This window comes from Strongylocentrotus purpuratus, unplaced genomic scaffold (genome assembly GCF_000002235.5).
Source record: "Strongylocentrotus purpuratus isolate Spur 01 unplaced genomic scaffold, Spur_5.0 spur5_scaffold_15, whole genome shotgun sequence".
Lineage (NCBI taxonomy): Eukaryota > Metazoa > Echinodermata > Echinoidea > Camarodonta > Strongylocentrotidae > Strongylocentrotus > Strongylocentrotus purpuratus.
The window spans coordinates 29325711-29353120 of NW_022145600.1; the positions used below are offsets into that span (position 1 = coordinate 29325711).

General features: G+C 37.8%; 1 protein-coding gene across 1 annotated transcript; it reads right to left on the reverse strand.

Annotated features, from left to right (window-relative positions):
• Positions 1 to 312: 312 nt before the first annotated feature.
• LOC756946 (leucine-rich repeat-containing protein 27) lies at positions 313 to 26672 on the reverse strand. The gene is made up of 14 exons (XM_030986132.1): positions 26561 to 26672; positions 25410 to 25412; positions 25100 to 25364; positions 24447 to 24577; positions 24022 to 24080; positions 23179 to 23325; positions 20246 to 20531; positions 19514 to 19540; positions 17573 to 17710; positions 10323 to 10411; positions 7198 to 7283; positions 6615 to 6691; positions 5939 to 6065; positions 313 to 2199 (listed from the first exon to the last, which is right to left on the reverse strand). The coding sequence occupies exons 3-14, from the start codon at positions 25349 to 25351 to the stop codon at positions 2068 to 2070; spliced, it is 1551 nt and encodes a 516-aa protein (XP_030841992.1). The 5' UTR covers positions 25352 to 25364; positions 25410 to 25412; positions 26561 to 26672; the 3' UTR covers positions 313 to 2067.
• Between the last annotated feature and the right edge of the window lie 738 nt (positions 26673 to 27410).

Consider the following 27410-nt stretch of genomic DNA (forward strand, 5'->3'; position numbering starts at 1 on the left):
TTATTTACAATTATATTCAATTATATATATACACGAAAGTAGCAAATGGCACATAAAACGAAATGATTTGATGCAGCAGAAAAGGTACTGAACATCAAACCTTGGAATATCAGGCATGTCTAGACTCTAGACAACTACCCCCTGGAAAACAGGCACCTACTAACCAGACAATCACTTCTTCCTCCAGGGACAAGTATTATCTAGAGGTATTATCTAGAGAAATGTAGGGTTATTGCCCCAGAGGGCGCTATAAATCTACAGGAGGTAGTACAAGAGATATACATTTTAAAAACAAGTCTAAGATCTAAGAAGTTTGCTTGTACATTTGGCATATATTAACAAATATATTAACAATCATCAATTTATAAAATGGACGGCACCTTATTTTCTACTGCTAGAATGTTTATATTTTACTATTACCTATAGCTCTCTACTCGAATATGTGAAGAAGGCATTTGATCCACATATAAATAGCATGCATTGTACACACAAATTGTAAGCACAGACTGCAACCATAAATAATATATAATTGGTAAATAGACACTGGCTATCTTGGCAAGTTTCTGAATACTTTTAATATTCTGTTGCCTGACAAAATTTGGACGATTCCTATCTATATATCTGCATTATTGCAAATAATTCTGTAGATTTATTTTCTTCTAAGATAAATACATATAAGAGTAATTTAAAAAACGGACACACATCATTCCATGCCTTTGCAATCAATCCTGCAAATAATCTATTAATAATTCTATTCATTTCTCACAAACATAACTTACAAATAATTCAATTCATAAATAAAATACTGTATTCTATTCAAGGTTTAAAGCACACACACAATCCAAATATTAGTATGATTAAACAAACAAATACCCTGGACTTTTCATTATTTTATCCAAAAAGGAAGTTGAATTCTTACAGTTTATAACATCTTAAGTTTACCGGTAATAGTTTTAACAGACCTATGTAACCATTTTACAGACATTTAAAAGATATCAAATTAAAAGTATATTTTCAGCCGTCCTAACCCAAGTACTGATATCCTTGCAAAATGTTCGAGACATAACCCATACCTGAATTCTGCTTGGCCATAAAATATGCATCTTTCATTTAACATTTTAAAACAACATTATTGCTTGCAATGACATCTATTTGGGCAAACATTTTAATTTCTGTATAATGAGCTTGTATAATGTATATATAAATTTTTAATCAGCTTTTCTAATAATCCTCTAAAAACTACCAGTTTTAGGCAAGATAAAAGATAAAAGCTACATTTTATAGCTTTACATAATACAATGCTTGTCATACTCTTCTTTGATAAATTAAAGTTTTGTTGTTCAAATTTCACTGCAGCTAAAGCTACCAACTCAACAAAAAAAACAACATTTATTTCATTGGATAAAAATATAAGAGATAACCAAATATTTACGGCTTTATGTGTATCCTTCTAATTTGCCCCTACTATTTTTTTTTTAAAGCAACAAATGTTATAAATTATAGGCTCATGTTGGAAACAAACTTTAATTTCTCTAAATCATTCTCCTTCCATCTAAAACATTAGAAGACAAGAACAATTCACCAAATTTTCATGATAGCAAGTCAACCTCAAATATCACATGAGCATGTGTGCCTTTCATGCAGAGCAGGGATTAATTATAACATGCAGTACAATTATCATCAATTGACAATTCTGTCTGTGACATTGTATGGAAAAGGGGAGGGGATGTGACAACAAAAAAACAACAAAAAAAAGGTAATTGTTTTGGAAAAACAAGTATTTTTTTAGTCATATATTTCACCATTGTTGGCCGATCTAACATTCAAAGTAAAGTCTTTTGCTTCTTTGTAAAAATTCTGCTTTTGCAAGACTGTACGTTACATGTACTGAACTTACAGGCAAAAATTCTACTATTCAAATCTTTCTACGCCCTTGAAATCTTCAGATATAGCAATTTAGGTTGTCTAAATGTTGTCTTATCCAAAGTGCCATTGCATCATGAATGTTGGCAATTCATCATAGCCTATTTTTATAATTAGTGGCATGGTTTAGTATAAATTCATGGTTCATTTTGCCTGGGGCCTGTAGCCTGAAGTGCTCGTCACCGACATCGACGGGACGTTGTCTCCCGTGAAAGCCTTGAAGCGGTACTCCAGGTCGTCTTTGCGATGGTGGAGAGCCTGTTGAAGCCTTTGGCCCTGCAAGAATGCGACAATGAATTCAGAGAGATTAAAAGCCTGTCAAATTAAACCATCTAGGGGTACCAAAATAGATTTGTCAAAGGAAAATTACCTTTTTGACCTTTTACACAAGTACTAAATTCAAACAAGGTCTTCTGCTTGTAGAGATACATATATTTATAAGGAATCCAAAAATTCAACTCCTTACCTTGAGCAGCTGTATGAATATTGCAACAAAGAGGAGCATTAGGTTACAATTCTGACACAGATCATCTTGGTTCACTTTCTTTAAATGGGCAAAATTTAGCTCATAGCAAAAATTTGTAATACCAATTTCAATGGTATTGATATTTATCTGCATCTTTCTGCATCCGCACCTCTGTGACCATGAACACAATGGCCTGAAAATCAGTTCATATCCCTGTAGTGACATAGATGTATAATGAAATTACATTTGAAGTATCTTCTTCCAATGGTTCTCAAGATATTGCGATGAAATAATTAATGTACAGACCAACAATTACAAAATACAAGATCCTTCTGTCACCACTTCACTTAAGAGAAATTAAAAACTTGTTGTTTAATATATAAAACCTCCCTAAGAAATAGAAAGTATTGTAAGGGAGTGGGAAATGGGATTGGTGTACAAAGTGACCCACAGAAATGGTGCTCCCTGAGAAAACTTCAAACTTCAAACCTGATATAACTCCCATATACAATTCCAATGACAAAGAGAGTAAGTAAACAAAACGGTGAGCATTTTACATGTTGTGAAGACCTGAAACAAAAATTACCTTTTCTTTCTCTCATAAAAAATTGCGTGTGAAGTAGGAACACACAAGAAATCATATGCATAAAGAAAATATTATCCAAACACCAACTCAATTGCAGTCATGATTGAGGGCATGAGAACATTGTACTAGAAAAGGTACAATTTTCATTTCACTTATTTTGTAAAGCGCTTAGAAACTGTATTTGTATACCAGCGCTATATAAATCTTAATTATTATTATTTTTACAAAAATACATAACAATCTTCAGATGGCTACTGCAGCCTAAAAGCACAGCCTAGCATAATGTCTAGAAGCATCTGTATCATGTGATTTTGGGTGTTTGAACGTCATTCACATGATAGCAACTGAAGTATCGTATACTGGCAACATGTAGCAGCTTTATGTTTGTGATCAATGAGATGAACAGTTGTTTATATCGCTATTGATCTACATGTCATCATTTTGCGATATATGGTTTGTAGAAAAATAAAGGGAGAGAAAAGAAGATAAAGGAACATGAAAGATGGGGAAAAGAAGAAAGTGAAGAAGAAGATAGAGAAGGAGAAGTAAAGGGAGAACTTTTCAGAAGGAGAACTTGAGAAGGAGAAGGAAGAGGAGAAGGAGGAGGAGAAGGGGAAGAAAGAGGAGGAGGAGGAGGAGGAGGAGGAGGAGGAGGAGGAGGAGGAGGAAGAGGAGGAGGAGGAGGAGGAGGAGAAGGACGAAAAAGGAGGAGGAGGAGGAGGAGAAGGAGGAGGAGGAGGAGGAGGAGGAGAAGGAGGAGGAGGAGGAGGAGGAGTAGGAGGAGGAGGAGGAGAAGGAGGAGGAGGAGGAGGAGGAGGAAGAGGAGGAGGAGGAGGAGGAGGAGGAGGAGGAGGAGAAGGAGGAGGAGGAGGAGGAGGAGGAGGAGGAGGAGGAGGAGGAGGAGGAGGAGGAAGAAAAGGAGAAAGAGGAGGAGGATGAAGAAAAGGAGAAAGAGGAGGAGGATGAAGAAAAGGAGGAGGAGGAGGAGGAGGATGTTGATTAATAATAAAAATGATGATGATGATGATGATGATGATGATGATGATGATGATGATGATGATGATGATGATGATGATCAGTACAGCAAATTCTTGTGCGATGAAATTCTAGACCATTTCTAGCAATGCACTCTTTGACAATAATTACCATTTCTGTCAAAGCATGTACGTGTAACATACATGACAACTTTTTTTCTTCTCTTGCATTGGGTACCTATGCAATGATTGATAGTAAAATATATTCATGTATATGTATGTGCACTAATTCAAAAGATTCTTCTACGAGCCATTGAAACTCCATTACACTACTTTTCATATGACGTCTTGAGCTCTGGTAAGACTTAAAAACAAAACTAGCACAAAGTCCACAAAAGTCAAACCAAAACTTCAAAACTGCAAACAAATAACATCTGCCACATATACTGAACTGGAGTAATACAAAAGCTGCTATACAGGATGAAAACATTTAGATCTGTAGGGAAATTCTGCAAATCTGAGAGCTTTTCAGCATTTGAACTATCAAGGAAATTCTAGATATCCTTTTTTTATTTGCTGGTTTGCATATTTCCCAATTATCAAAACAATTAAGAAGGATTTTCAGGACAACTTTCCTCTAAAACTGTAGCTTGCAAATGTACCTCTATCAGAAACTCAAGATGGCTTTTAAAGCCTTGATCCCATATATATGATGCAATAAACTGCCTCAAAAAAGCACCATGGCAAACCCTCCCCCCCCAAAAAAAAAAAAACAACCCCAAAACCCACACAAAGATAGTGCTTCTCACATTTTTGTAACTTAAAACACACAGTAGAGCGAGTATGCTTTATAAGGGCCTTCACAAAATCGGTACTTGCAGATACTTTTATCTGACCCCCACTTGCACTTCATTCACATATCATATATTTCACAATATATTTTTCTTCGACAGTTTACAGCACCACGTGTGAACAAGGCTTACAGGGTAAAATACATGAAAAGAGAATGGAGCATAGGGGGTAGAGTTCAAACAATGACAGAACTTCAAGTTGAAGAAGCACGCGAAACACTCATATAGGGTTCTGGTTACCATATCATAGGGGTTTTAGCTGGGTTACTGTGAGCTTTGCCAAAACTCGCAACTGGTGAGGTACAAAACATAGATGGTGTTATTATCAATGTCATTATCAGTAACAATTATTTGACAGTATCCTTTGCTTAGGAGGATAGAAGCGTACTATAACATGCTGGGTCTCTCCTCGCAGTACAAAGGGTTGAGACGTGCCAGCCAGTGTACCACTACACTAGTATCTTCAAGTTACTCTAGACAAAGAGTGCAGTGATATCTTAACAAACATTCTCCTCCTGAGGGGGAGGGGGGGGGAATCTTTCACTTATTGGTGTCAGAGCTCCTTCAGACCAAGATACAGGACATTAAGACCGCTTAAGGTATCCTGGCTAAATTACCAACTATCACAGGCATACCAAATTTGAGTTTAAAAAAACATGAATTCTATCAATGTTTAAAAACTGAACAGTATGTCTTATGTAGCCTGAAACTCGTTGGAAATCCTCAGTTCATCTGGAATGAAATCTAAAATATGCACATCAGAACCCCTTTTCCACATCACTTGCTAGAAGTACATAACAACATTATGTGTACAATAAGAATACCGGTAATAATAAAAAATAAACCTTTAAATTATACAGTTTTCAGAAAGATGGATTTCAAATGCTAATTAAAGGGCCCATTAACGAGGGGAATCGAATTGACAGTTTATATGAGAGATAGTATAAATTTCTTAGATTTTGCCCCTGGGACCCGTTTCACAAAGCCTTTTGTCAATGACAAATGACAAAAATCAGTGAAAAATCTGCTGATAACCAATCAGAAGCAAGGATTTCACTTGCTTATAACAAAAACTGTCATTTTTCACTGATGACAAGTTTTGTGAAATGGATCCTAGGACTTTAGTTTTCTACCTTACCTCTACTAAATCTTTCTGAGCCATGTCTTTTTCCATCTGGGGGTTTCCCCCCGGTCTTGATTTCCTCTCTTGTACTTTCTGGGTGTGTTCTTTAATCTTACTTATCAGCTGCCTGTCTCTTTCCATCCTGAGTAGAAAATCAGATTTATCAGTAAATATTATTAGATTGTGACACACAGTGCCAGTAAATGTTGTAACGGTTCGAGATATTTGAAGAATGGAAATAAAAGCAATTATTATCTATATAAGGCTTCCAAGTGGTACAATAAATCAGCATATTCAATATTTTAAGCGCAGTACCTAGATGACTGACCAATATTGTTTTCCTATTGCTCAGTCATCCGGGTACTTCAAAGCCATTTTACAGAGGAAATTCGATTTGTTTTATTTGGCTAGTCAGAATAATATAGATAATAATAATAATATTTGTATGGCTTTGTTTTCGTGTGATAAATGAATATATTGCTCTTGCTATCACAATATTAGACTCGTCTTTGACTCGTCCAATATTGTCATAGCTCAAGCAATATATTCTTGTATCACACTCAAAGCCATCCAATATTATATAAGTATATAGTTTTCTTTATGTCGAGGTAACTGTATCTATAACAAATAAATGCTCAAACAAATATCAGATCACCTCTTTCCCCCACCAATCACGAATTGAAAAACTTACTTGGTAACGTCCAGTCTTCTCTGCTCTTCAGGTGTTATCATGTTCTTCATCGCTTCATGCTTGTTCTTCACTTCCACCTAAAATGCAAGAAGTAACATCCAGTTTGAAAAGATTCATATTTTCTTATAAATCATATATATATATACACACATTTTCCATAGACCTCAGCCAAAGAAATCTTGTGCTTGGTATTCACTGACTTGACAAAACGTTGCGCTTCATCATCATTTTGTATAAGACTTTGGACGTGTCATATGATTTAGGGAAAAGTAATAAATTTCTGTTCAGAATAAAACCTTACTTTGAGTTAAGTTCTTTAATTACAGAATGAATGCAACTGTGTTACAATAAAAAAAACCAATTGATTTACAAAAATAACAAATAACATCAATTATTACGCTTATTATTTTAAAATCAATGAGTGAGCAAGGGAAAGCAAGAAGTAATTCATCATGAGTAGAGATAAAAGAGCTAGAGAAGTTATCTCCCACTCCCCTCCCCCATCCCAAAACATTGGGGAGAGGAAGATATAGGGTTACAAGATTTTTGAAAGGTGGACGATTTGCAATTGATTTCTACTTACCTTAATCATATCTTCTCTGTTCATCATCTTCATGAAATTTGGGTGTGTGTCGTATGGCATCTTCAGGTCAGGATCAACAACAAAACCTGAACAAAATTACAGAAAAAAAATTCAATTAAATCTCATTTTCTTGAAAGTTGGCAAATAAAAATATTGTAAGTTAGCTGAGTAAACATCAAAAGAAGGGAAAACAGAATAAAAGCGACCGTTTCAAAATAAAGCAAGTTTTGAAATTGCTATTTATATACACTGTACTATGCTGATAGATTTCATAAACAGATCGTAGATTCCTCAACGAAAACTTTATGCTATGAAAGATAAGTAATAAATCATAAATAGCGAAAAGCAAAACACCAAAGTATTTAGCACTTTGGAATTTTAGAAGAAGACTGCTCAATTGTAAAGAAATACAAAAAACCTTACTACATACCGGTACATATACTGTATGACCAATTTCAATGCGATTATAAAAGTCTGGGCCCCGTCTCACAAATACTTGTGATTGATCCAAATCATCGCAAGTTTGCAGTCTCCTGTCTCTTATGTACATAGTTGTGATTGATATCAACTCTTTGTAAGACATGGCCCTGGACTGACATGTATGTAAATATTACTCATCAATTAGATCTCAAAATCATAAAGAACACTAATTGAACAACACTCAAAAACCCAAAAATTAATAACCCAAACTCTGAAAATTGAAACACTCAATACCAAATCGAATTGGAAAAAAAGTACATGTACAACCACATGTTTGTGTAACCCGGGATTCGATGTGTCTTTATTGAAATTGTTGGCCAATTACTTTAATAAGTCATCTCTAAACTATATTTTGATTTTGTTTGGTGTCATTTTAAAAGAAAATAGTTCACAAACAAATCACGCTCTATTTTATACAGTGATGGTGTCCATTCGCTTAATATGAACTAGTTATTTTGACCAATTTGGTCAATTTGTTTAAAACAAAAGTAGAAATCAAATGGTGCATGGCATTGAGGAAAATCATAAATTTTGCTGGATGGGGGTGGGGGATCTCAAATTGAATAGCCCCACTCAGTATCACATCAAAAACATCACAGAAACAAGTGAAATATAATACAGACTTTCACAGAAAAAAGTGAAAAGTAACTATGATACCGTACTGACTTTTACTGCCGCAGAACGATAAATTTAGAAAAAACTAGGCACTTATTCAATACAATCAGACAATAATTGCAATGCTCTTTCCACAAATCTAAACAAAGACTCATATTCTGGAAGAACAAAATGATTTCAGTCACAGAGATAATCAAATCAATTTCCAGTCAACAGGACTTCATGGCCTCACTTGCTATTCCTTCATCAAAACATTAAGCAAAGCCAACCACAAGTGAAAGTATTCAATGTTGGAAATGAAGAATTGAGATTGATGGACCTTGAACCCAAATAATTTGAGGTGCATTGATGTAATAAAAATTATCTATCACCCTGAACTTTAAACTTTCAACCTCCAATGTGTGATAGTATTTTGTGTAAACATTAATAATACAAACAAACCTATATCTAAGCTCCTTGTTTTGCAAACTTTAATAGTGAGATGTTGGTAAGGAAAGTTAGGTTACATGTATTTAACATTCAATAATGCAGGGTAAAAATTACAACTGTTCACAATTATTAAAAATCAATGAAAATGCTGGATTTCTTGCATGATGAATGTCAACAATATGTCCAAATGTTATTATCTTGCAAAAGGACTATAATATCCAGCTTTTTTAATAACATGCCTAATGTTATTCTTCAAGTTCTGAATCAAGATAACCTGCTTGATAGGATTAACGTGTAAACATTTAAAACACAGACTGCATCAGACTACATGGATGTACACTTTGCAAAGTTTCAAAAGTGATGGATTTGATCAGTATCTAAAAGTAATGTAAAATCCTATTTTTTTACCACTAATGGGCAAATTGAACATATATTGTACTAGATGTCACCGACCACATCTAAGATTTTAGTATATTTGATATTGTGTTAAGTTAATAGCCCTACCTAGAGCTTGAATTGGACAAAGAATGAGGTAAAATGATACATCTGATGCAATATTATGTTTGTTACTTCACAATACTTGGTAACATATGGGGCAAGAAATGACCAAATATCTTGGACTTTCTCTAACGCCGATAGAGATAATGATTGGTCAAGGCAAAGGGTGGTAATATGCTGTCTGGGCTCATCTCATCAGTCAGTTTATAGATACTATCTGTGCATGGGTAGATACCAGTGAAGGTAATTTCTACCAAAATTGTCAAACTTATCGAGACGAATACTGGATTTGTGCCGTACATTCCCTGATACACAGGTGGAAGTATTCTCTTCAAGAGGGTAAACAATAAGGTATTTGTGAAGGGCCTCCATTACTTTGGCACAAAGTAGGACGTCTCCTTGTGTAACAGATCTGTGGATATTTGGATCATTCGTACAAAAGCTAACAAACTGGTCCGTTGAAAGAGTTGAGAACTTGAGATCAATTCGATATGCAAGTGCAATTGTGTACTTAAAAGAGATTAGATTATAAACTTGTGATTGACTGGAGGACTTGCGATCATGCCCCTGTTTATTTCAAACTTATTTTCCAATATTTTGTTAAAACACCATTCAATCGTAATAAGTAGAACAGCAACAAAATGTTAATAACTCATTAATAACAAAAAACAAAAACAGCTGGAGTAGGAACTTAAGATTACCATGTTTCCATCCTAGACCTAATACATTGCGATGGAAAAAATAGAGATAGGAAATGTTTATAAAGGGAAGAATGTGAGAGAAAGGAGTAATTAGGACATGAAGTTTATGCATAAATGGGAATTAATGAATTATAAAGATGAAAATTAAAATATGGAAAGTCTGTTGCTTTTTTCTACTAGTTTATAACATTTTTATTCTGACAACTGCAATATTATTATTCGTTAAAGGTGAACACAATAACTTGAGGCACTCAAAGCCTTGTGCATTAACTTTGATTTACCTTACGACAATGGATTGTAGTAGGATCATTATTTAGCGCTGTGCAGGGGCTTGAATCTGAGACCTTCCATTTCAAACTAGTTCAAACCACCACACCTACCTCTGCACAATGATTGACTCACCTTGCTGAGCGTTCTTGACTGCCCTGATGTAATGCTTCCTCTGCATGTCCCTCGTCTCCTGCCTCCAATCCTCCAAGAGCTGCGTGTCCCTGTTACCATAGAAACCAAACAAGAACACAAAGGAGCATTAGTGATAACACAGATCATGATGATGATGATGATGATGATGATGCTGCTGCTGCTGATGATGATGACAGTGGCGGATCCAGGGGGGGGGGGGGGGGGGTGGGGGGTCAGCCCCCCCCCCCCCCCCGGAAAAAAAAAATGTGTATTTTTACATTTTTTAATGTTAATTTTACCTTTTTTTGGAGATGCCCCCCCCCTGATGCTTAAAGGGGGCGGGGGTGCAATTTTTCAAATTTTTGAAGACCCCCCCCAAAAAAAAAATTAGTGCTCACTTTTTTTCTTCTTCAAATTACATTCATGATGTATAACAACATGATGGCCATGGTTCATAGAACAGATTTTTTACAAAATCTGAATGAAACAACCTTGCCTCCTCAGACTGACACCAATCATATTTTTCTTTCACTTCTACATTTTCTGAACTTCCTACCAGATGCCAATCTACTACACCTGGGTGGGAGGTGGCAAAGGCAGAAAAAAGCCTTGCCAGAGGACATTGGTGCCATGGTAGGACTTAAACGTTAAACCAAGTCATTTGCAGTCTGGTGATGAGACCTCTAAAAAGCCATACAATTTCATTTTTGATCTTTCTTAAAAATTTCCTTGAAGAAGCCATAAAGAAGGCAAAACCCTTCATGTTTTCTATTTCCTGTTTGTCTCAATTTTGATACCTACTGGGGGCGGTCAAGTGGTCTCATTTTGCATGAAAAACTATATATACTCTAAATTATTTTTTCAATGGAAATAAAAACATATTTTCACTGCTTTTTCATAATTTAATTGGGCAAACACTGCACAGCATCCTCCTTTAATTTCTTGTTTTCCTAAATGGATGGGCTGTAGCATGACGAGACTACATGCACGTGTCTTTCCCGTGGCTTGACTCGGGGCCAATCGGGTATAATACGACTAGGGACGACGCGACCGCAGTATTCACGTGCGTGTAACAGCGCTCTTGCACGAACGCTAGCGTGCACTGACCCAGTTAATCAAGTCCATTCGTTTTAAAGTGCAGTTGTCCAAAAGAAGTTGTAGACGGCGTTAACCAGTATTTGCCATACTACAGCCCCTTTAATTGTTTTTCTTTCTATATTTGTTGCCTGGGGGGGGGGGGGGGTGTAACATATTCGGTCAGACACAAGTGGTACTTTTAGGTCATGTGTGTAGCATGCTTTATTATTCGTATGGAATGCCAAGTGTTGCAATCCTTGGCTATGAGATGCCAATACATAACATCTCCCTTTTCCTGTTTAGATGAAAGGTTAATTGGCACATAAATAACTGCATAAGAATAATACTTTGTTTTCAACTGAGTTCGTACTGAGTCCAATTTATGAGTTCTCATTTGGCGTAGTCATTCACGCTTTGTATTGTCTGGTAGACTTTTGAGTCGAGTGCATGCTTTGTAAAATCTAAATCTTTAACTCAAACTAATATCATGCTTTAAAGAGAGTCTACACTATCAACGCTTTTATGCTCTCTAAAGGGGAGAGGTTGCAAGCACTTCACCCTTACCCCGAATCTTTACCATTCAGGTCCTTACTGACGCGGTTCTTCCTTGTTGTTGAGGTTTATTTCTTAACGCTTATTCCTTCGTGGAGCTAAGAGGGGAGAGGTTACTAGCACTTCACCCTTGCTCTGAATCTTTACCATTCAGGTTCTTAACGATGTGTCTCCAAACATAATGATCCTTGAGGTTGTCAAAAGTGGTATTCCGCATCTTTTCACAATATCGCTTGTTAAACCGCTTCATCTATTTTATCTCTTGACGAGCTATAAATCTGTGCTACTCTAAACTAACAGCTAAATTATAGATGCTAATATATGCTATAATAGACGCTAATCCATGATCAAACGCTTTGGGGGTATGCTGACGCGTCCACTTCTGGTTTGGTAGTGGTGCTGCGAGCTGGTCTTCTTGTGAGCGTGGTCAGCCTCTGTTTGATCTGGTGCATGGATAGATGCATTGGGTACAGGTGCCTGTGGATTTGTCTGCTTGGTCTGCTCGACGAGAGGATCGGGCTGACTGACAACGGGCAATGTAGACGATTGCAGGGCCAGCGTCACCAGGCTTGGAGCTACACCTTTGTCAGCAGGCTGGTTGTGCGGCTTGTTAGCAGACTCGGTCGTCTTCTTCAGATCTCTGCGGTTTCTCCTGTACAGCTTTCCACTGCACTCAACCAAATAAGACTTTGGTGTGTCATGCTTCTTGATGACTGTCGCTGGAAGCCATTTGCGAGTGCCTGGCAGTGGCACCATCCTTACAGGATCTCCAGGATGTAATGGAAGGAGAACCTTTCCTGCTCTGGAGTTGTAATACCTTTCGGCCTCTGCAGTCTTGGTGTCGAAGCTGTCTTTCACTGCCTTCATGTTGACCTCTTTGGGTTTCAGCAGTTGTTTGCTTGTGGGGAGGAGATTGCGAGGTCTCCTACCCATCAGAAGTTGTGCTGGTGACAGGTCACAGCTGGGTAATGGAGTTGTTCTGTAGTCCAGGAGTGCCAGCTGCCTGTCAGCACACTTTCTCCACATTCTCTTCACAGTCTGTACTGCTCGTTCCGCCTCACCATTCGCTTGAGGGTATCGGGGTGATGATGTCACATGTTCAATACCGTAGCTGGTACAGAATTCTCTGAATTCTTGTGAGCTAAACTGTGGACCATTGTCGCTCCTCACTTTCAGGGGAATCCCATGCCTAGCGAACTGTTTCTTCAGGCGGTCGATAACGGCAGCACTGCTGGTTGACGCCATCTTGTCGACCTCTATGAATTTCGAAAAGTAGTCCACTACCAGAAGATAGGCACTGCCTTCCCACTCGAACAGGTCTGAACCAACTTCGGCCCATGGCAAGTCTGGCAGCTTTGTTGGCTTCAGAGGCTCTGCCGGTTGTTTGTTTTGATAGGAGTTGCACTCTGCACAATCTTGTACTAGCCTCTCTATATGTTGATTCATACTTGGCCAGTACAGTGCCTCCCTTGCTCTCTTCTTGCACTTGACGATCCCGAGGTGAGAACCATGAATCTGTGCTAGCATACCATTTCTCATGCTAGGCGGTACCACAATTCTCATCCCCTTGTAGATGACACCATCAGTGACTGCCAGCTCATCTCTGATGCTCCAGTACTCTCTGATCGAGTGTGGTGTCTCCATCCTGGTGTCGGGCCATCCTTTCATGATTATAGTGTGAAGTTCGTTGAGCTTGTTTGCAGTACACTTCTGGAACTCTGCATATCTGTCTGGTGCTACTGCAATATGATCAATGATATTGACCAAGAGGGCTGGTGCATCTGGCTCAGTCTCAGGAAGATTTGCCCTACTCAGAGTGTCTCCCAATACTAGGTCTTTCCCAGGCACATAGTGGACATCTAGGTCATAGGCATACAGTCTCAGCAACATCGACTGCAGCCTCATCGGAGCTGACAGGAGAGGCTTGTTGAAGATCGACTGTAGAGGCTTATGATCGGACTGCACTGTGATGCTTCTCCCGAATATGTATGGGTGAAATTTCTTACAGCTGTGCAGTATCGCAAGCATTTCCTTCTCGATCTGCGCATACCGCATCTCTGTTAGTGTCATTGCTCTGGACGTGTATGCTATCGGCTGTCCCTCCTGCAGAAGGACACCTCCTACTGCATAGCTGCTGGCATCGCATTGGATAGTGAGGTCCTTCTTACCATCATAGAAGGCCAAGACTGGTGTTGAGGTACAGTGCCTCTTCAGTTCATTGAAGCTCTGCTCCTCTCTTGGCCCCCAGTGAAAGGCGACGTCTTTCTTTGTCAGCTGTCTCAGAGGCTCGTCCACTTCACTCAATTTGTCAATGAACTTTGACAAGTACTGAAGAAATCCCAGGAACCTCCTGACTTCTTCCTTGCTTTCTGGTCTCAGCATCTCAGCAACAGCTTTGACCTTGTCTGGGTCAGGAGCGAGACCACTTTCAGTTACTAGGTGTCCCACATACTTCACTCGAGACTGGCGAATGTGACATTTGGTGAAGTTGAGCTTCAGGTTGCATTCAGTTGCTTTTGCTACGACCTTCTCTAGGATCTCATCATGTGACTTCAGATCCTTCCCAGCAATGAGGATATCGTCCATAACTGCTCTGGCTCCTTCTATGTCACTAAGCATTTCATCCATTATGCGTTGAAACAGCTCTGGAGCACTCTTGATGCCAAAGGGTAGGCGGAGCCATCGGTATCTGCCAACTGGAGTGTTGAATGTTGTGAGCAGACTTTACTCATAGTCGATTTTGATCTGTAGAAATCCTGACTTTGCGTCGAGGACGGAGAATATCTTTGCTCCTTCCGGCATGTCTGCTACAACTTCTTCTACAGTGGGAATTCTGTAGTGCTCCCTTCTGATGGCACGATTGAGGTCTTTAGGATCTAGACAGATCCTCACCTTTTCTCCTTTGACCACCGTGACCATTGAGTTCACCCAGTCTGTGGGTTCTGTAACCTTTGTGAGGTGCCCATCTGTCTCCATTTCCTTCAACTTGGCCACTATTTTCTCTGCCAGTGCCTTGGGCTGTCTCCTTGGTGCATGAATGACAGGCTTCACAGTGGGATCAATCTTCAATGTATATGTTCCCGGGAGACATCCTGTCAAACTTAGTAACTCTGGGTATTCTTCGATGCTGTGAAGTCGTCTAATCAGCTTGAGCATTTTGCTTGCTTCACCTGAGAGAAGAACTGGCTTGGATGCTGCATCTACTACATAATATTTTACCTCAATGCATGCATCTTTGTAGCGTGTTGGGAGAACTGCTGATCCTATCACTCTCAATTCATGTTCAGTGTATGAAGCAAACTTGGTGCGGGTCTCTTCAAGCTTCTCCTTGCACTGCAATGTGTTGAAGACTTGGATTGGCATTATGGATTGTGCAGCTCCGGTGTTGATGTGACCTTCAACTTCTTTACCTTGGATGTTGACAGTTTCATACCATTCATCCGTGGCCTTGCCGCCACCTACTTGGTGTACTGCTCCAATCTCATATGCGAAATCGTCTGATCCAGACTCGTCACTCTCCTGAGCGCTTTCACGCTGCTCCACTCTGTAAGTGCTTTGTTTTCTCTGGCAAACTGCAGCAAAGTGGTTTTTTCTTTTGCAGACATTGCAGGTCTGGCCAATGGCCGGACATTTATCATGGTCCGTGCTGTAGCCACACCGGGTGCATTTTTTTTTTCTTTCTTGTGTGCGTAGTTATCCTGGCGATAGCCTTTGTTAGGACCAGTTTTCCTTCTCTGCAGCTGCCCTCTGGCCTGCCTTGAGATTGCGTTAACTTCCCCCAGCTGTATCATCTTTATGGAGTCTTGAGATAGCTCATGGTTCTGCCCAACATGAATTGCCTTTTGAAGTGTTAGGGAATCCCCTTCATCTAGGCATTTCTCTCTAACACTCGGGTGTAGCGAACGCAGGACTATTGCATCCCGCAACATTCTGTCTTCCTCTTGATAATCACAGTCCTTTATGAGGATCTTCAGGTCAGTGACAAAATTGTCAAATTTCTCACCTTCTTCCTGTTTTCTTCTATTGAAGTTAACCGTGGCCCGGATTTGGTTTCGTTTCGGCTTCACATACTCTTCATATTTGCCGTAAACCCCTTTCAAAGTTTCATCTTCTGCTGGAATCCGTTGCCCGTTTGCACCTCCTCCACTGGGCTGCCAATCAAATATCTGGTAAATTTCTCTGCCTTTGTCCCCGATGTAAGTCATGAGATAGTTGACCTTTTCTACCTCTGATTTTCCTGCAAGAGGACCTTTGAATGTAAACTCGCAGTGCTGTTTGAATCTGCGCCACTCTTTCAGCAAATCAAGTGATGACCAGTTCATGGAGGGCTTGTCATTCGAAGCCATCTTGTAGCTGTCCTCTCCCTATGCAACTGTGTCAAACTCGGGCTCACACACACTACTCTCACTTCCAATCAATGTGTACATACAGCGACAGTCAACTCTGTGTGTACTTACACCTGCGTGTGTATGCGTGTGTGTAGCTCGTTGCCTGCAGTGCAGTGGGCTAGCTCCTCAGCATGAGTCACAAACAATGCAGTAAAAGTTTCACTATTTATCACTGTTCACAGTCGATTTCTTGTCCCTTTCCTGACTGTGTGGAATCACAAATATATCAGTATTCTCCTGTAGAACATCTTTCCCAGCATAACGTCGGCTTATGGGTCGAAATCCGTACTACCATGTAACATATTCGGTCAGACACAAGTGGTACTTTTAGGTCATGTGTGTAGCATGCTTTATTATTTGTATGGAATGCCAAGTGTTACAATCCTTGGCTATGAGATGCCAATACATAACAGGGGGGAGGGGTCTCTACATTTTGAACATAATTTAAGAGTACATCTAAATGGTTAGTTAGATGGCAAAGAGGTTTTGTTTGGCAGGGGGGGGGGGGTGGGCCAAATTAATACGATATTGCAAGATGACATCTGTAAAAAAAACATGATATGTCAAATAATTTATAATATACCTATACAAATAATAATTTGTAAAATATGCAGTTTCAGTCAAAATCAGATAATGAACAAGAATTGTCAAGTTCATCATCTGACTCACTTAAAGATACTACGTCCCTTTTGCAGCCAACATCAAATTCTGTAGAACTTTGCAGGAATTATGAATATGTCATGTATGTCCTATCTGTGAAATTTAAACGTTAGCAGTGTCCTAATATTCAAATTATGCAAGGAAACCTGTTTACTTGCTAGACTTCACTGCCAGACACTAATGAGTGACTGACTGGCTTTTTTCTTCTTTGGTAATAACATACATAAAATGAGCTGTAAAGGGTACATGAGCATTTGTCTACATCAATAACCCACTTCTTGTAATGGCCAAAATTAAACTGATTGAATGTTTGCGCTGCATAAAACGTACGACCATTCAGTACAATGGTCTGAAAATCAGACTATAACTTACTGGCTCTATAGCTCTTAAGTCGATTTGACAACTAAGAGTCGTTATTTTCCCACGTAAAGACATTTTCAAGCCCACTTTTTTTTAGGGAAGTTCCAAATTAGTATTATCTTTCAAATGCCGTTGGAATTTAACCTTTTCATTTGTTTGGCCTGCAAATGGGACATACATGTAGTACCTTTAAGGCACCCAACAATGACCTACTTTCTCTTTTGTTCCATCACAAGTTGTTTCTGTTTGAGCTGAGCCAACTTAGCCAGCCGTCTCTCCTCGGCCATCTTGGTTTGGACGGGATCGATGGGAGGAGAACGATTCTTCTTCATCTTCTGCTTTCTCTTCCTTCTGGGGGATATCAGAGATGTTTAAACAGGTATTAGAATTTAAAGCCACACTGTACTACTTGTAGCTACTTGCGCCCTCTATATAGCAAATAATTCAGTGCCTGTTGGTCCCCAATGATCCTCTTTTTCTTATATTTATCGAGACCTGAGTTGATGAGATAGCCACCTGTCAGCAACCACGCTGGGTGGTCTAATCCCTCCTGTCCAAACTTGTACAGACGGTAATCTTAAATCATGGTTATGACAACGACTCAATGGAGATTCAATCTCCGAAAAATATTTTACTCTGTTATGAAATCACTCAGAATTTTTTGTAAAGTCTCAAACTACATGTTCCCTTCAAGTTCACAACCTTATATATTCCTATTCTGTTATGAATTTTAAGAGCATTATTAATGGTTGTGTAAGATTTTTGCAATAGCAAATTTGTAGCCTAAAGAATTGCTTTGCTTACTTGTCTTTTGAATATGACACAGGAAGTTCCACATGGAAATCACTATTTACAAAGATTTTTTGTGATTTTAAAGTACAAAGAACTAAATACAATTTAAATGCAAATATAAAATAAGCGAAGGAGGATATAAATTGTCTTCCATCATTCTGTGTATTTATAGGAAAGGACGTCTTAGAGCAATTAGTAGGATTTACTTACCTGTGCAAAGTAAGATTATAGAAATAAACATGATTTTTATATGGATTCCTTTGGATTAAAAAAATATGTTATTTTCTTGAAAAGCAACAAAACAAGGATTGTGGGAGTTAAGTTTTGATTGGAGATTAGAGTGACCTAAGACATGTAGGTACATTTTCAATTAACGTTTGAAATAATGAGGCTATAAAAAGGGATATGGTAATTAATGGAAACAATTAAGATGAAAAATTGATATTTATGGATGGAACCACACACTGCACACAATTAAGACACACTAGGGTTAGGATTGTGCAAAACATGCTCTGGCAACAATCATTCTCCAGGCAATTACAGTTTACCAAATTTCTGACTTCAACGCTGGTCCCACGATTAACACTAACCCTAAACTAAAACCCAGTTGCATACAAGTCCCTATCCTTATTTAATTGATGAGATACAACTGGAGCAAATGTCACAGTAGCATTTGTCAGATCACTGAATTAAAGATAAGTTGAGTTATGGTCATGCGATTGCATTGTGAAATAAACGTTGTGGAATCGATCAGAAAAGGTTGATCAGACATCTAGCATATAAGTATTGGTGTGTATGATCTTTAGATAATATTTTTTCTTCAAAAAAATGTAAATTCTGTAGATTTGTGGCCATGATTTGTAAGTCAGCCTTTGAGAGACCATGCAAGGCCAGTAAATGGTGAGAGCAAACAGATGCACGAACAGCCTGCCATAGTTACGTACAACTTAAAGTCAATCTTAGTCTTTGTGAAACAACTCCCACGACCCTCAGGGAGAACAGTATTAATACTACTTTTGTTATTATTGTTATCATTTTCATCACATGAAACCACTAGATAGATGCGATGATGAAGACAGCTTTTACTCATGCATATATAGATTGTACAATGAATTCATGCACATGCATTATTTGATTAATATACATGGAGTTAAAAAATGGGATATATGCATGTAATGAAAAGTGTATGAAGCCTGATAAGCTTGAAAATTTTTAGAAAACTTCGTTCTGAAAAAATGCCTAAACAAACAACTGTCCTAAAACTGGCATTCTTAAGTTGAGTGCAATAAAACATGATGGTTGGGTGGATGTTACATAGAGTTATGTTATTAGTGTGTAATTAAAGGGAAAATAGCACTATACCTTCTTCCAGATGAAACCTGTCTCATGCTGGGGTAATACAAGGATGATAATCAGATTAATTCAAGGATGTGAAAGGGGTATGGGGAACGCACACAATGTTATAAGATAAATAGGGTCCTGTTTCCATTTTTGATACCCTGGTATATTAACATAGGGTTGAATATTAATTCACCTCATTCCATTCATGTACTGCTAGCATCATGCTGGGATAGGATTAATATTTGGATCTGAACAGGGCAAGGGGGTGGGGTTATGTAACATTACAGGAGGTATGAGTCGATGAATTTGGAAAGGGGGAAATTAGAGATGGGGAATCCATGAAACATAATTTAAGTCATTTACCAGAAAAACAAGGTGAATAGGGGCTAAAATTGTTAACAATCAAAGTATGTTCACATTTTTCTTTCCAAGTAATGATGCAAACCAATTTCATAATTTTTTTTCTATCTTTCTTTCCAGAACTGAAATGAACCTGCTTTTACCCAAATATGATTACATTATTGTTTCTCTACCTTGTTTGTCAACATAATGACTTCACATGTCACCTGCATTGAAGCTAAACTCATTGTCAATGTCATTTTTCTTGGTGTTTCAAAGACTGTGCCTAACACCACTTCAAATAACATTTCCCAAAAGGATTTGCTAAACAACAGGAAGTGGGTGGGGGAGGGGGGAATCACGTCATTAACACAAACATAGGAAGAGCACAGAAACCAGGCCACCAGTACATACTTGTCTTTTCCAAGGACACCAAGTGCCCCCGCTCTCTTGAATTTCTGATGCTGAAGCTGCCTGTACTCCTCGTACGCCATGTGCTTGTGCAGCGAGACGGACTTGGGCCTGGGAAACTCGAGGTCCGACATGTTACTCATGCTTGACCGGACGGACAGTCTACTGGACGACTGGATGTGATTGAGACGGTCAGTGGGGTCGAGCCGGGTCTTGGGGTTGTATTCGTTTTCACTCCCCGAGGAGTGGGAAGCTGCGTCGCTGAGGTTCAGGTCCTCGATTCGGAGTTCTGAAATGTAGAGGTTTAATTAGTGATTATTATGTGTAGAGGTGTCGTGGTTGAGTGGATATGTCACCGGACTGTCGATCACCATGTCCGCGGTTCGATAGTCCCACCGCGACACTCAGCTAGAACGCCATATGGCAGCCGTGCTAAAGCCAGGGTAATAATCAGGAGAGTCAAATCTGACAGACATGAACGCTATAAAAGAACCCACTATAATTATTATTATTATTATTATCAAATTTTAACAGGTGGGAATGGCAGTGCAATGAGAGTTAACAAATAAAGGGACTCTTAGTTATTAAAAAAACCCAGATACTGTATTTATAAAAAAATCAAACTCCAGAGAAAGAGTAATTGTATTTAAAACAAATGACGTTGTGACTATTGCTCTGTGGTACATTTCAAACCCATTTTGATGACTCATTTTACTCCACTACGAGAAGTGTGTCGCAGTAATCCTGATTCAGTTCCTACTCAAATTCTTAATAATTACAACCATGTATCTATATAACACTATACCAAACCCTAACTGTACCCATACACCTTACTTAAAACTCAATAACATCCAATACCTAAACCCTATGTATTTTTACTGAACAAAGCCCAGGGTAAAATGTCACCAGAGCAAATGTTGAATCACAAGATTAGAAGACAAAGTACCAGAGAATTTTTTAAAAATGTGTAAATAGATGGATGAGAACGGCTTCCTCTGTCAATTCATTTAAGAGATTGTTTAAACAAAGTTGTAATATGTGCATGTTCTGTATTATCAACATGATTTATTCACATAATTGCGACTTAATCAATATTTTCCTATTGGCATTACTGTTGAACTAGGTTAATGATATATGTTTATTTTGCAAACGAGTGTTATTTTTGCCACGTATTATTGCTGTGTCATATCTTTCTAAATGTACCATGGAATTGTATTTTTTAAATGTTCTGTATGACATCGGTTGTTATGAAAAGCCTGGAAAGACTAGTACTTGAAAAGCTGACAAGCTCAGTTCTTCCGCTACTAGATCCAAACCAGTTTGCATATAAAGCGAAGCGTTCCGTTACCGATGCAGTTTTTACCTTGACAAACACGCTGTACGAACATTTAGATAAGGCAAGGTGTTATGCCAGAGCAACTTTCATAGACTTCTCGTCGGCACTTAACACTATAGAACCCCTCATCCTACTACAGAAACTTCAACAACTACAAGTTCAGCCATCTCTTATATTGTGGCTGCAAGACTTCCTACATGAAAGGACACAGAAGGTCAAGGTCAACGGTGTTCTCTCTGACGAACTTATCACAACAATTGGTACCCCACAAGGATGTGTCCTCTCTGCGACCCAAATTTACCCTGTACACCAATGACTGTATATCTAATTCTCCATCTGTTCACATACTTAAATATGCAGATGATACAGTAATAGTAGGATTGATTGAAACTGAAAATGAATTTTATTACAGAGCTACAATTTCCATGTTCGAAAAATTGGTGTAGGGAAAACTATTTACTGCTGAACTCAAAGAAAACAAAAGAATTTTTTTTGACTTTAGGCAAAAGAAAGCTTTTGAACCCATCGATAGACCTGTACACTTTAATGATGATACCATTGAGAATTTTGACAGTTATAGATACCTAGGTACAGAAATCGACAATAAGCTGTCTTGGGAAGAGAAGTCAAAGCGCACACTAACAAAATGCAACCAGCGCTTATATTTTCTTAGAAAGTTAAAGTACTTTCATGTGAACGACAGAATTCTGTTTCTCTTTTACCAGTCGATAATTCAGAGTACTATTACATTTGATTCCATTATCTGGTTTAACAATGCAAGGCAAAGTGACAAACAAAAGCTGAGAAGGGTTGTAAAACAAGCCAGCAAAATAATTAACCATACTGTTGACCTAGATGAAGTCTGTAAGGAAAGAGTAGTATCTAAGGCCCTATCCATTATGTCTGATCTTACCCACCCCCTTAATGACCAGTACATACACCTGAGAAGCGGACGAAGATTGAGATCTGTTAAAGCAAGAACTAGTCGCCGCATTCATTCATTCATTCCACTTTCCATAAGAGTAGTTAATGAAACCCAGTAAAGAATAGAGAATGTGAAAACCATGCAAAATACCCTCATTGACATGTTACACGAATATATATATTGTTTTAGTATACTTACTTTACTGTTGTACCCCTACTGTTATACCATATCAAGAAATAATTTTTAACACAAAATACCTACTTCATATTAGAGCATATAAGAATTAAAAAAAATGGAGGGTATGTAAGAAGAAAAGAGAGAAGAAGAAGAAGAAGAAGAAGAAGAAGAAGAAGAAGAAGAAAGAGTATTTAAATGTATATTCATCATTACCATGTATATTATATCAAATGTATACTACAACAGGGCCCTATGAATGTCAATTATATGTTGTTCCTATGTTCTTATGTTGAAGCAAGATTGTTCATGTGCATATAAACAATTATCCTTTATGGACACGATAAAGAAATGAAATGAAATGATAAACGTTATGCTTTTTGATGTAAATATGTTCATGTTTATTCAGGGCCCTATGGAAGACCACTTCTTATTGGTGAATGGGCTTCCCTGACAAAAGATTAAAAATAAATAAATAAATAAAATGTAGGAATAATTTACCGGCTGACTGGAGCCTTCGACTCCTGATAGCCATTGCCTCCCTCAGGTAACGCAGTATCTCCTTCACTCCTTTCTCTATGACCTTCAGCGGTGGGAACTCGATGGGGTTACCTCGAAGATTTAGACCAGTCAGAGTTCTCAGTTGACCTACAGGTGGAAAATTATAAGCGGATTGACCACAATGAGCATCATATCTCTTATTTACAGAAAAATTTCAATTGTCCAAATACATGGTATAGTGAAAGGATTAGCATAAAAGGCAACATATATATAATTCTGTAGACAAATTTATATAATTTCCTTGAAGTTAGGTATACTTTTGAAAAAATCATGCATACAAAGATGACTGTCATCTTGCTTAATTATGGGAACGTGCATTCGTGTATGTTGCACCAGTCCTCTAGAACAAGTTACCAAATGATATTTGGAACATTCAATGCCTAGAAACCTTTCAGAAACATGTTAAAAAGGATTTATTCACTCAGAGTTACTAATGATATCATGTTGTTAAATTCTGGAGAGAGATTAGTGTATTTTGTTTGTATAGCGCCTTGAGTAATTTATTAGATAAGTGCGCTTCAGAAAGTATTTATTTATATTATTATTATATTACTAATTAAAAGGAAAAGGTACAGAAAATGCGTCTGAGTGTTTCACCAGATTTAATCTCAATTTGCTCAAACAACAAGATGACATCACTTTGAGGTCGACACGCTTTTTTAAAAGAAATTTTCGCAACGTGCTTGAGCGACTGAAATTGTATGTTGGGCTAATACATCAATAACCATTAGGAAGGGCACAGGATCTGAAGAACAGTCTCCTTTCGCATGGAAATCTACTCACCCATTTCTGGAGGAAGCTCTGATATTTGATTCCCTTCCAGTAAAAGAGTCTTCAAACACCTGGATAAAATTTTGGTAAAAAAGCAAGCTATGTAATACACTGCTAGTAATATACCGGTACATGTATCTTAACTTTCTTTCTGTGAGTAGAAGAAAAATGTTATTTGTGCCAGTCTCAAGCTGCAATGGAAGATGCACCATCAAAAACAAAACAAAAAAGGGAGGGGGGGGGGGGGAAGAAATTCATTGTATGACAAACTCTCCATACATGTATCATATGTTCCATCTTTCCAAAATTTACAAAATTAGATCAAAGCTCTTCATATCAGTAACAATATTTATTACCACTGTGACAATAATTTACAAATTATTTTATTGACATTCAAAATTATAATACATATCAATCTAAGCAGAAGATCGACTCACCGATGATAACCTATTTCTGCTGGAAGGTGATGTATGTTGTTATTCCTGAGATCGAGCCATTTGACATTCATGACATCCTCAAACAGTTGTGAAGGAATTTTTTGCAAAAGGTTCCCCTCTAAGTACAAGAACTATAAACAATAAAAATTAAAAAAAAAAAAATTATAACAAAAACAACAACAAAAAACAACAACAACAATAATAATAATAATAATAATATTGATAATAATAACAATAACAATAATAATAATAATAATAATAATAATAATAATGTTCAATTAATTGCCAGGTGCCCATTTACACCTGGTTGGAGAGTTGCAAATGTACATGTAGATTAATGTCTTGCCAAAGGATGTTAGTGTTGGGCTGAGATTTGACTATTCTTTTATTTTTCATTACAAAGTTATAACTGAAAAAAAGACAAATATTTTGAACTTATGCCCTTCTACGTTTACCTCTCTCATTTACTGAGATGCTACAAATTTTTGTGACATTTCAGTGTTTTAATAATTGTGATCCAGATCTTAAATGAATCTGGACCCTGTTGCATAAATCAAATTACAATAACTGTTATAATCTACTGAAATCTGATTGTCTGAGAGCTAATTTGTCACAGAATATGCGCAACATTTTTTTACAGTACAAATACTGACCTCAACATGGTCCATGCCGTAGAGCTCCTCTGGAATCTTGACCAGTCCCTTCTTACTGAGATCCACCGCGATGGCCTGAACCACCTTGGCCGACTTGAGGATCATCTCCACTTCTTTGCTGTGAGAACTGAAACTCTTAGCGACCCCTTGGTTGCCTTCCTCTTCGTCATCCTCCTCTGTTGTGCCATCCGTAGAGAGTCTGGCAGAATCGATGATGAATCCATTCTGACCATTGTCCTCCTCCCCTGCCATCTTATTTATCTGAAATTTATTTTTAAAAAGGAAATAAAAGAAACTTAAAAAACAGTAAGTACTGGAAATCATACATCAAGTAAGTATCATACTGATTCAATTAAACCTGATGTTGTTGTTAAGTGAGAACCAAATCAATAAGGGTGGTCAGTTACTGCATGTAGATATTAACATAAACCATGGCAGTATGACCATATTTTAAATATGACCAAACTTTGCACATGAGTCAGTAGCTCAAAAAAACAATAATGTTTTGAAAATTTGATACAACCAAAGCAAAGGAGAAACCGAAAATTACCCACTGATGAAATCTTCTTTGGCACTGGTTGGGAAATATTGAAAAAAGATAAACAAATATCAATGTGTTTACGGTGCTTTTCCCAAAAATCTGAATTTACTGATAATGGTATGGAAATCTCAATTTGGAGACAAGAATAGTGCATCAAAATTGTAAGTAAAATAACCAAGCTGTTTTTCAAGAACTTTTTGGTTTTAGAACTAGATTTTTTGTGAGTTGCAAGCTTAAAACTTAAAGGCCCAAATTCACAAGAGGTTTAAATTTAGCCCAAGGACAATGCTGGTTTAAATCCTCATTACATGACCCATGGTTTAAAATTAGAAAAATTCGGGCCAAACTAAAGCAGCAAGTGTCCCATCGGTGTCGCCATTCGCCATGCAGCAGCATCGCATTTTGCAGTGTGAGAGATGCACACACGGTAGCTTCATATTTTTCTATATCGTTTTCTGAAACTGTGGAGGAAGAACTCAGGCAGATCGCATGAGGCAAACAAAAATACCACCCAGACTTCTGAAATGAAAATTAATACTGCCATGCCATGGCAACTTTCAGAATTTTTCTTCTTTTTTTTTGAAAAATTGAAACAGGATTTCAATAAGAAGTTAAAACAATTCTAGAACAAATAGTTCAAAATAAAATTGGATATGTCTCAAGTGACCGAAAAACTCATATGTTTATTGCACTATTAAAAAACTATGACAGGCAAACTTTCAAGAAAGAAGGTTCAATAATAATAATATCTACAGATCTAATTTACATTACACAAAACTGAGCATATGGGGCTGTAATGAAAATTTTCTCTCATATAAAGAACGAAATGACTCGAATGTTTCGTTCTACGAATTAGGCGTAGCTTATTATTTAATTTCATATAGTTTTATTACGCCACATACATATGTTAAGTCACTTACCTTGTGGAAATATTGGGTAAAATGTGATGTTCTTGAACCAAAACAAAGCCGTTGCAGGACAAGCTAGCTGAGCGTTTCCATGTTAACTGTTTAGTCTTTGATACAGACTCGGTGCGAGCATACATGTACAACAATGCATGCAGCTAGTTATACGCTAGCGCAAAAAATTGAACTATCGGATAGACTATGTCATGGTCATGATGTTAGGAATAATTGTATTTCTATGGTCGGAATGCGAGTTGGAGAAACAATAGGGCTTGCCCAACCTACAAAACGTGTCGTATATATGCATTTTGCATTCTTACAGGTGAATAGAATATTGGTATTGGGGCATTTCACAAAGACATAGACTCTATGCATTATATTACGAAAAATGGTATATTATTATTATTATCATTATTAGTGCTCAAGCCTCAAGGAGGAGGGGGGGGGGGGGGGGGGGGGGGGGGTGCGATTTTTAAATTTTCGATGAAAACAAAATTAGTGCTCACCACTCAGGGGTTTTAGGTATTTAGATTAGAATCAGATGAGAATCCAGGGGCCGCCTTAGGGTCCTTGATGGGGTCCAGGAGGCAGAGCTCCCGTAAGCTCAGGGGTTTTAGGGATTTAATTACGGCCAGATGAGCATATTTTGATACCTAATTTGTGACATTGGCAGGTCAATCATTTTTTCTCTCTCTCTTTCTTTCTTTTTCTCTTTAACATATAATACTTTTTTTAAGTGAGGGGGTGGGGGGGGGGGGGGGGGGGGCTCGAGCCCCCGAAACCCGACTTTTTGTAGGCCCTGACATGAAGGCTTCTAAATTATCATATGATTTCGCCCGATTGTAAATTTGGGATTTGTAATTTT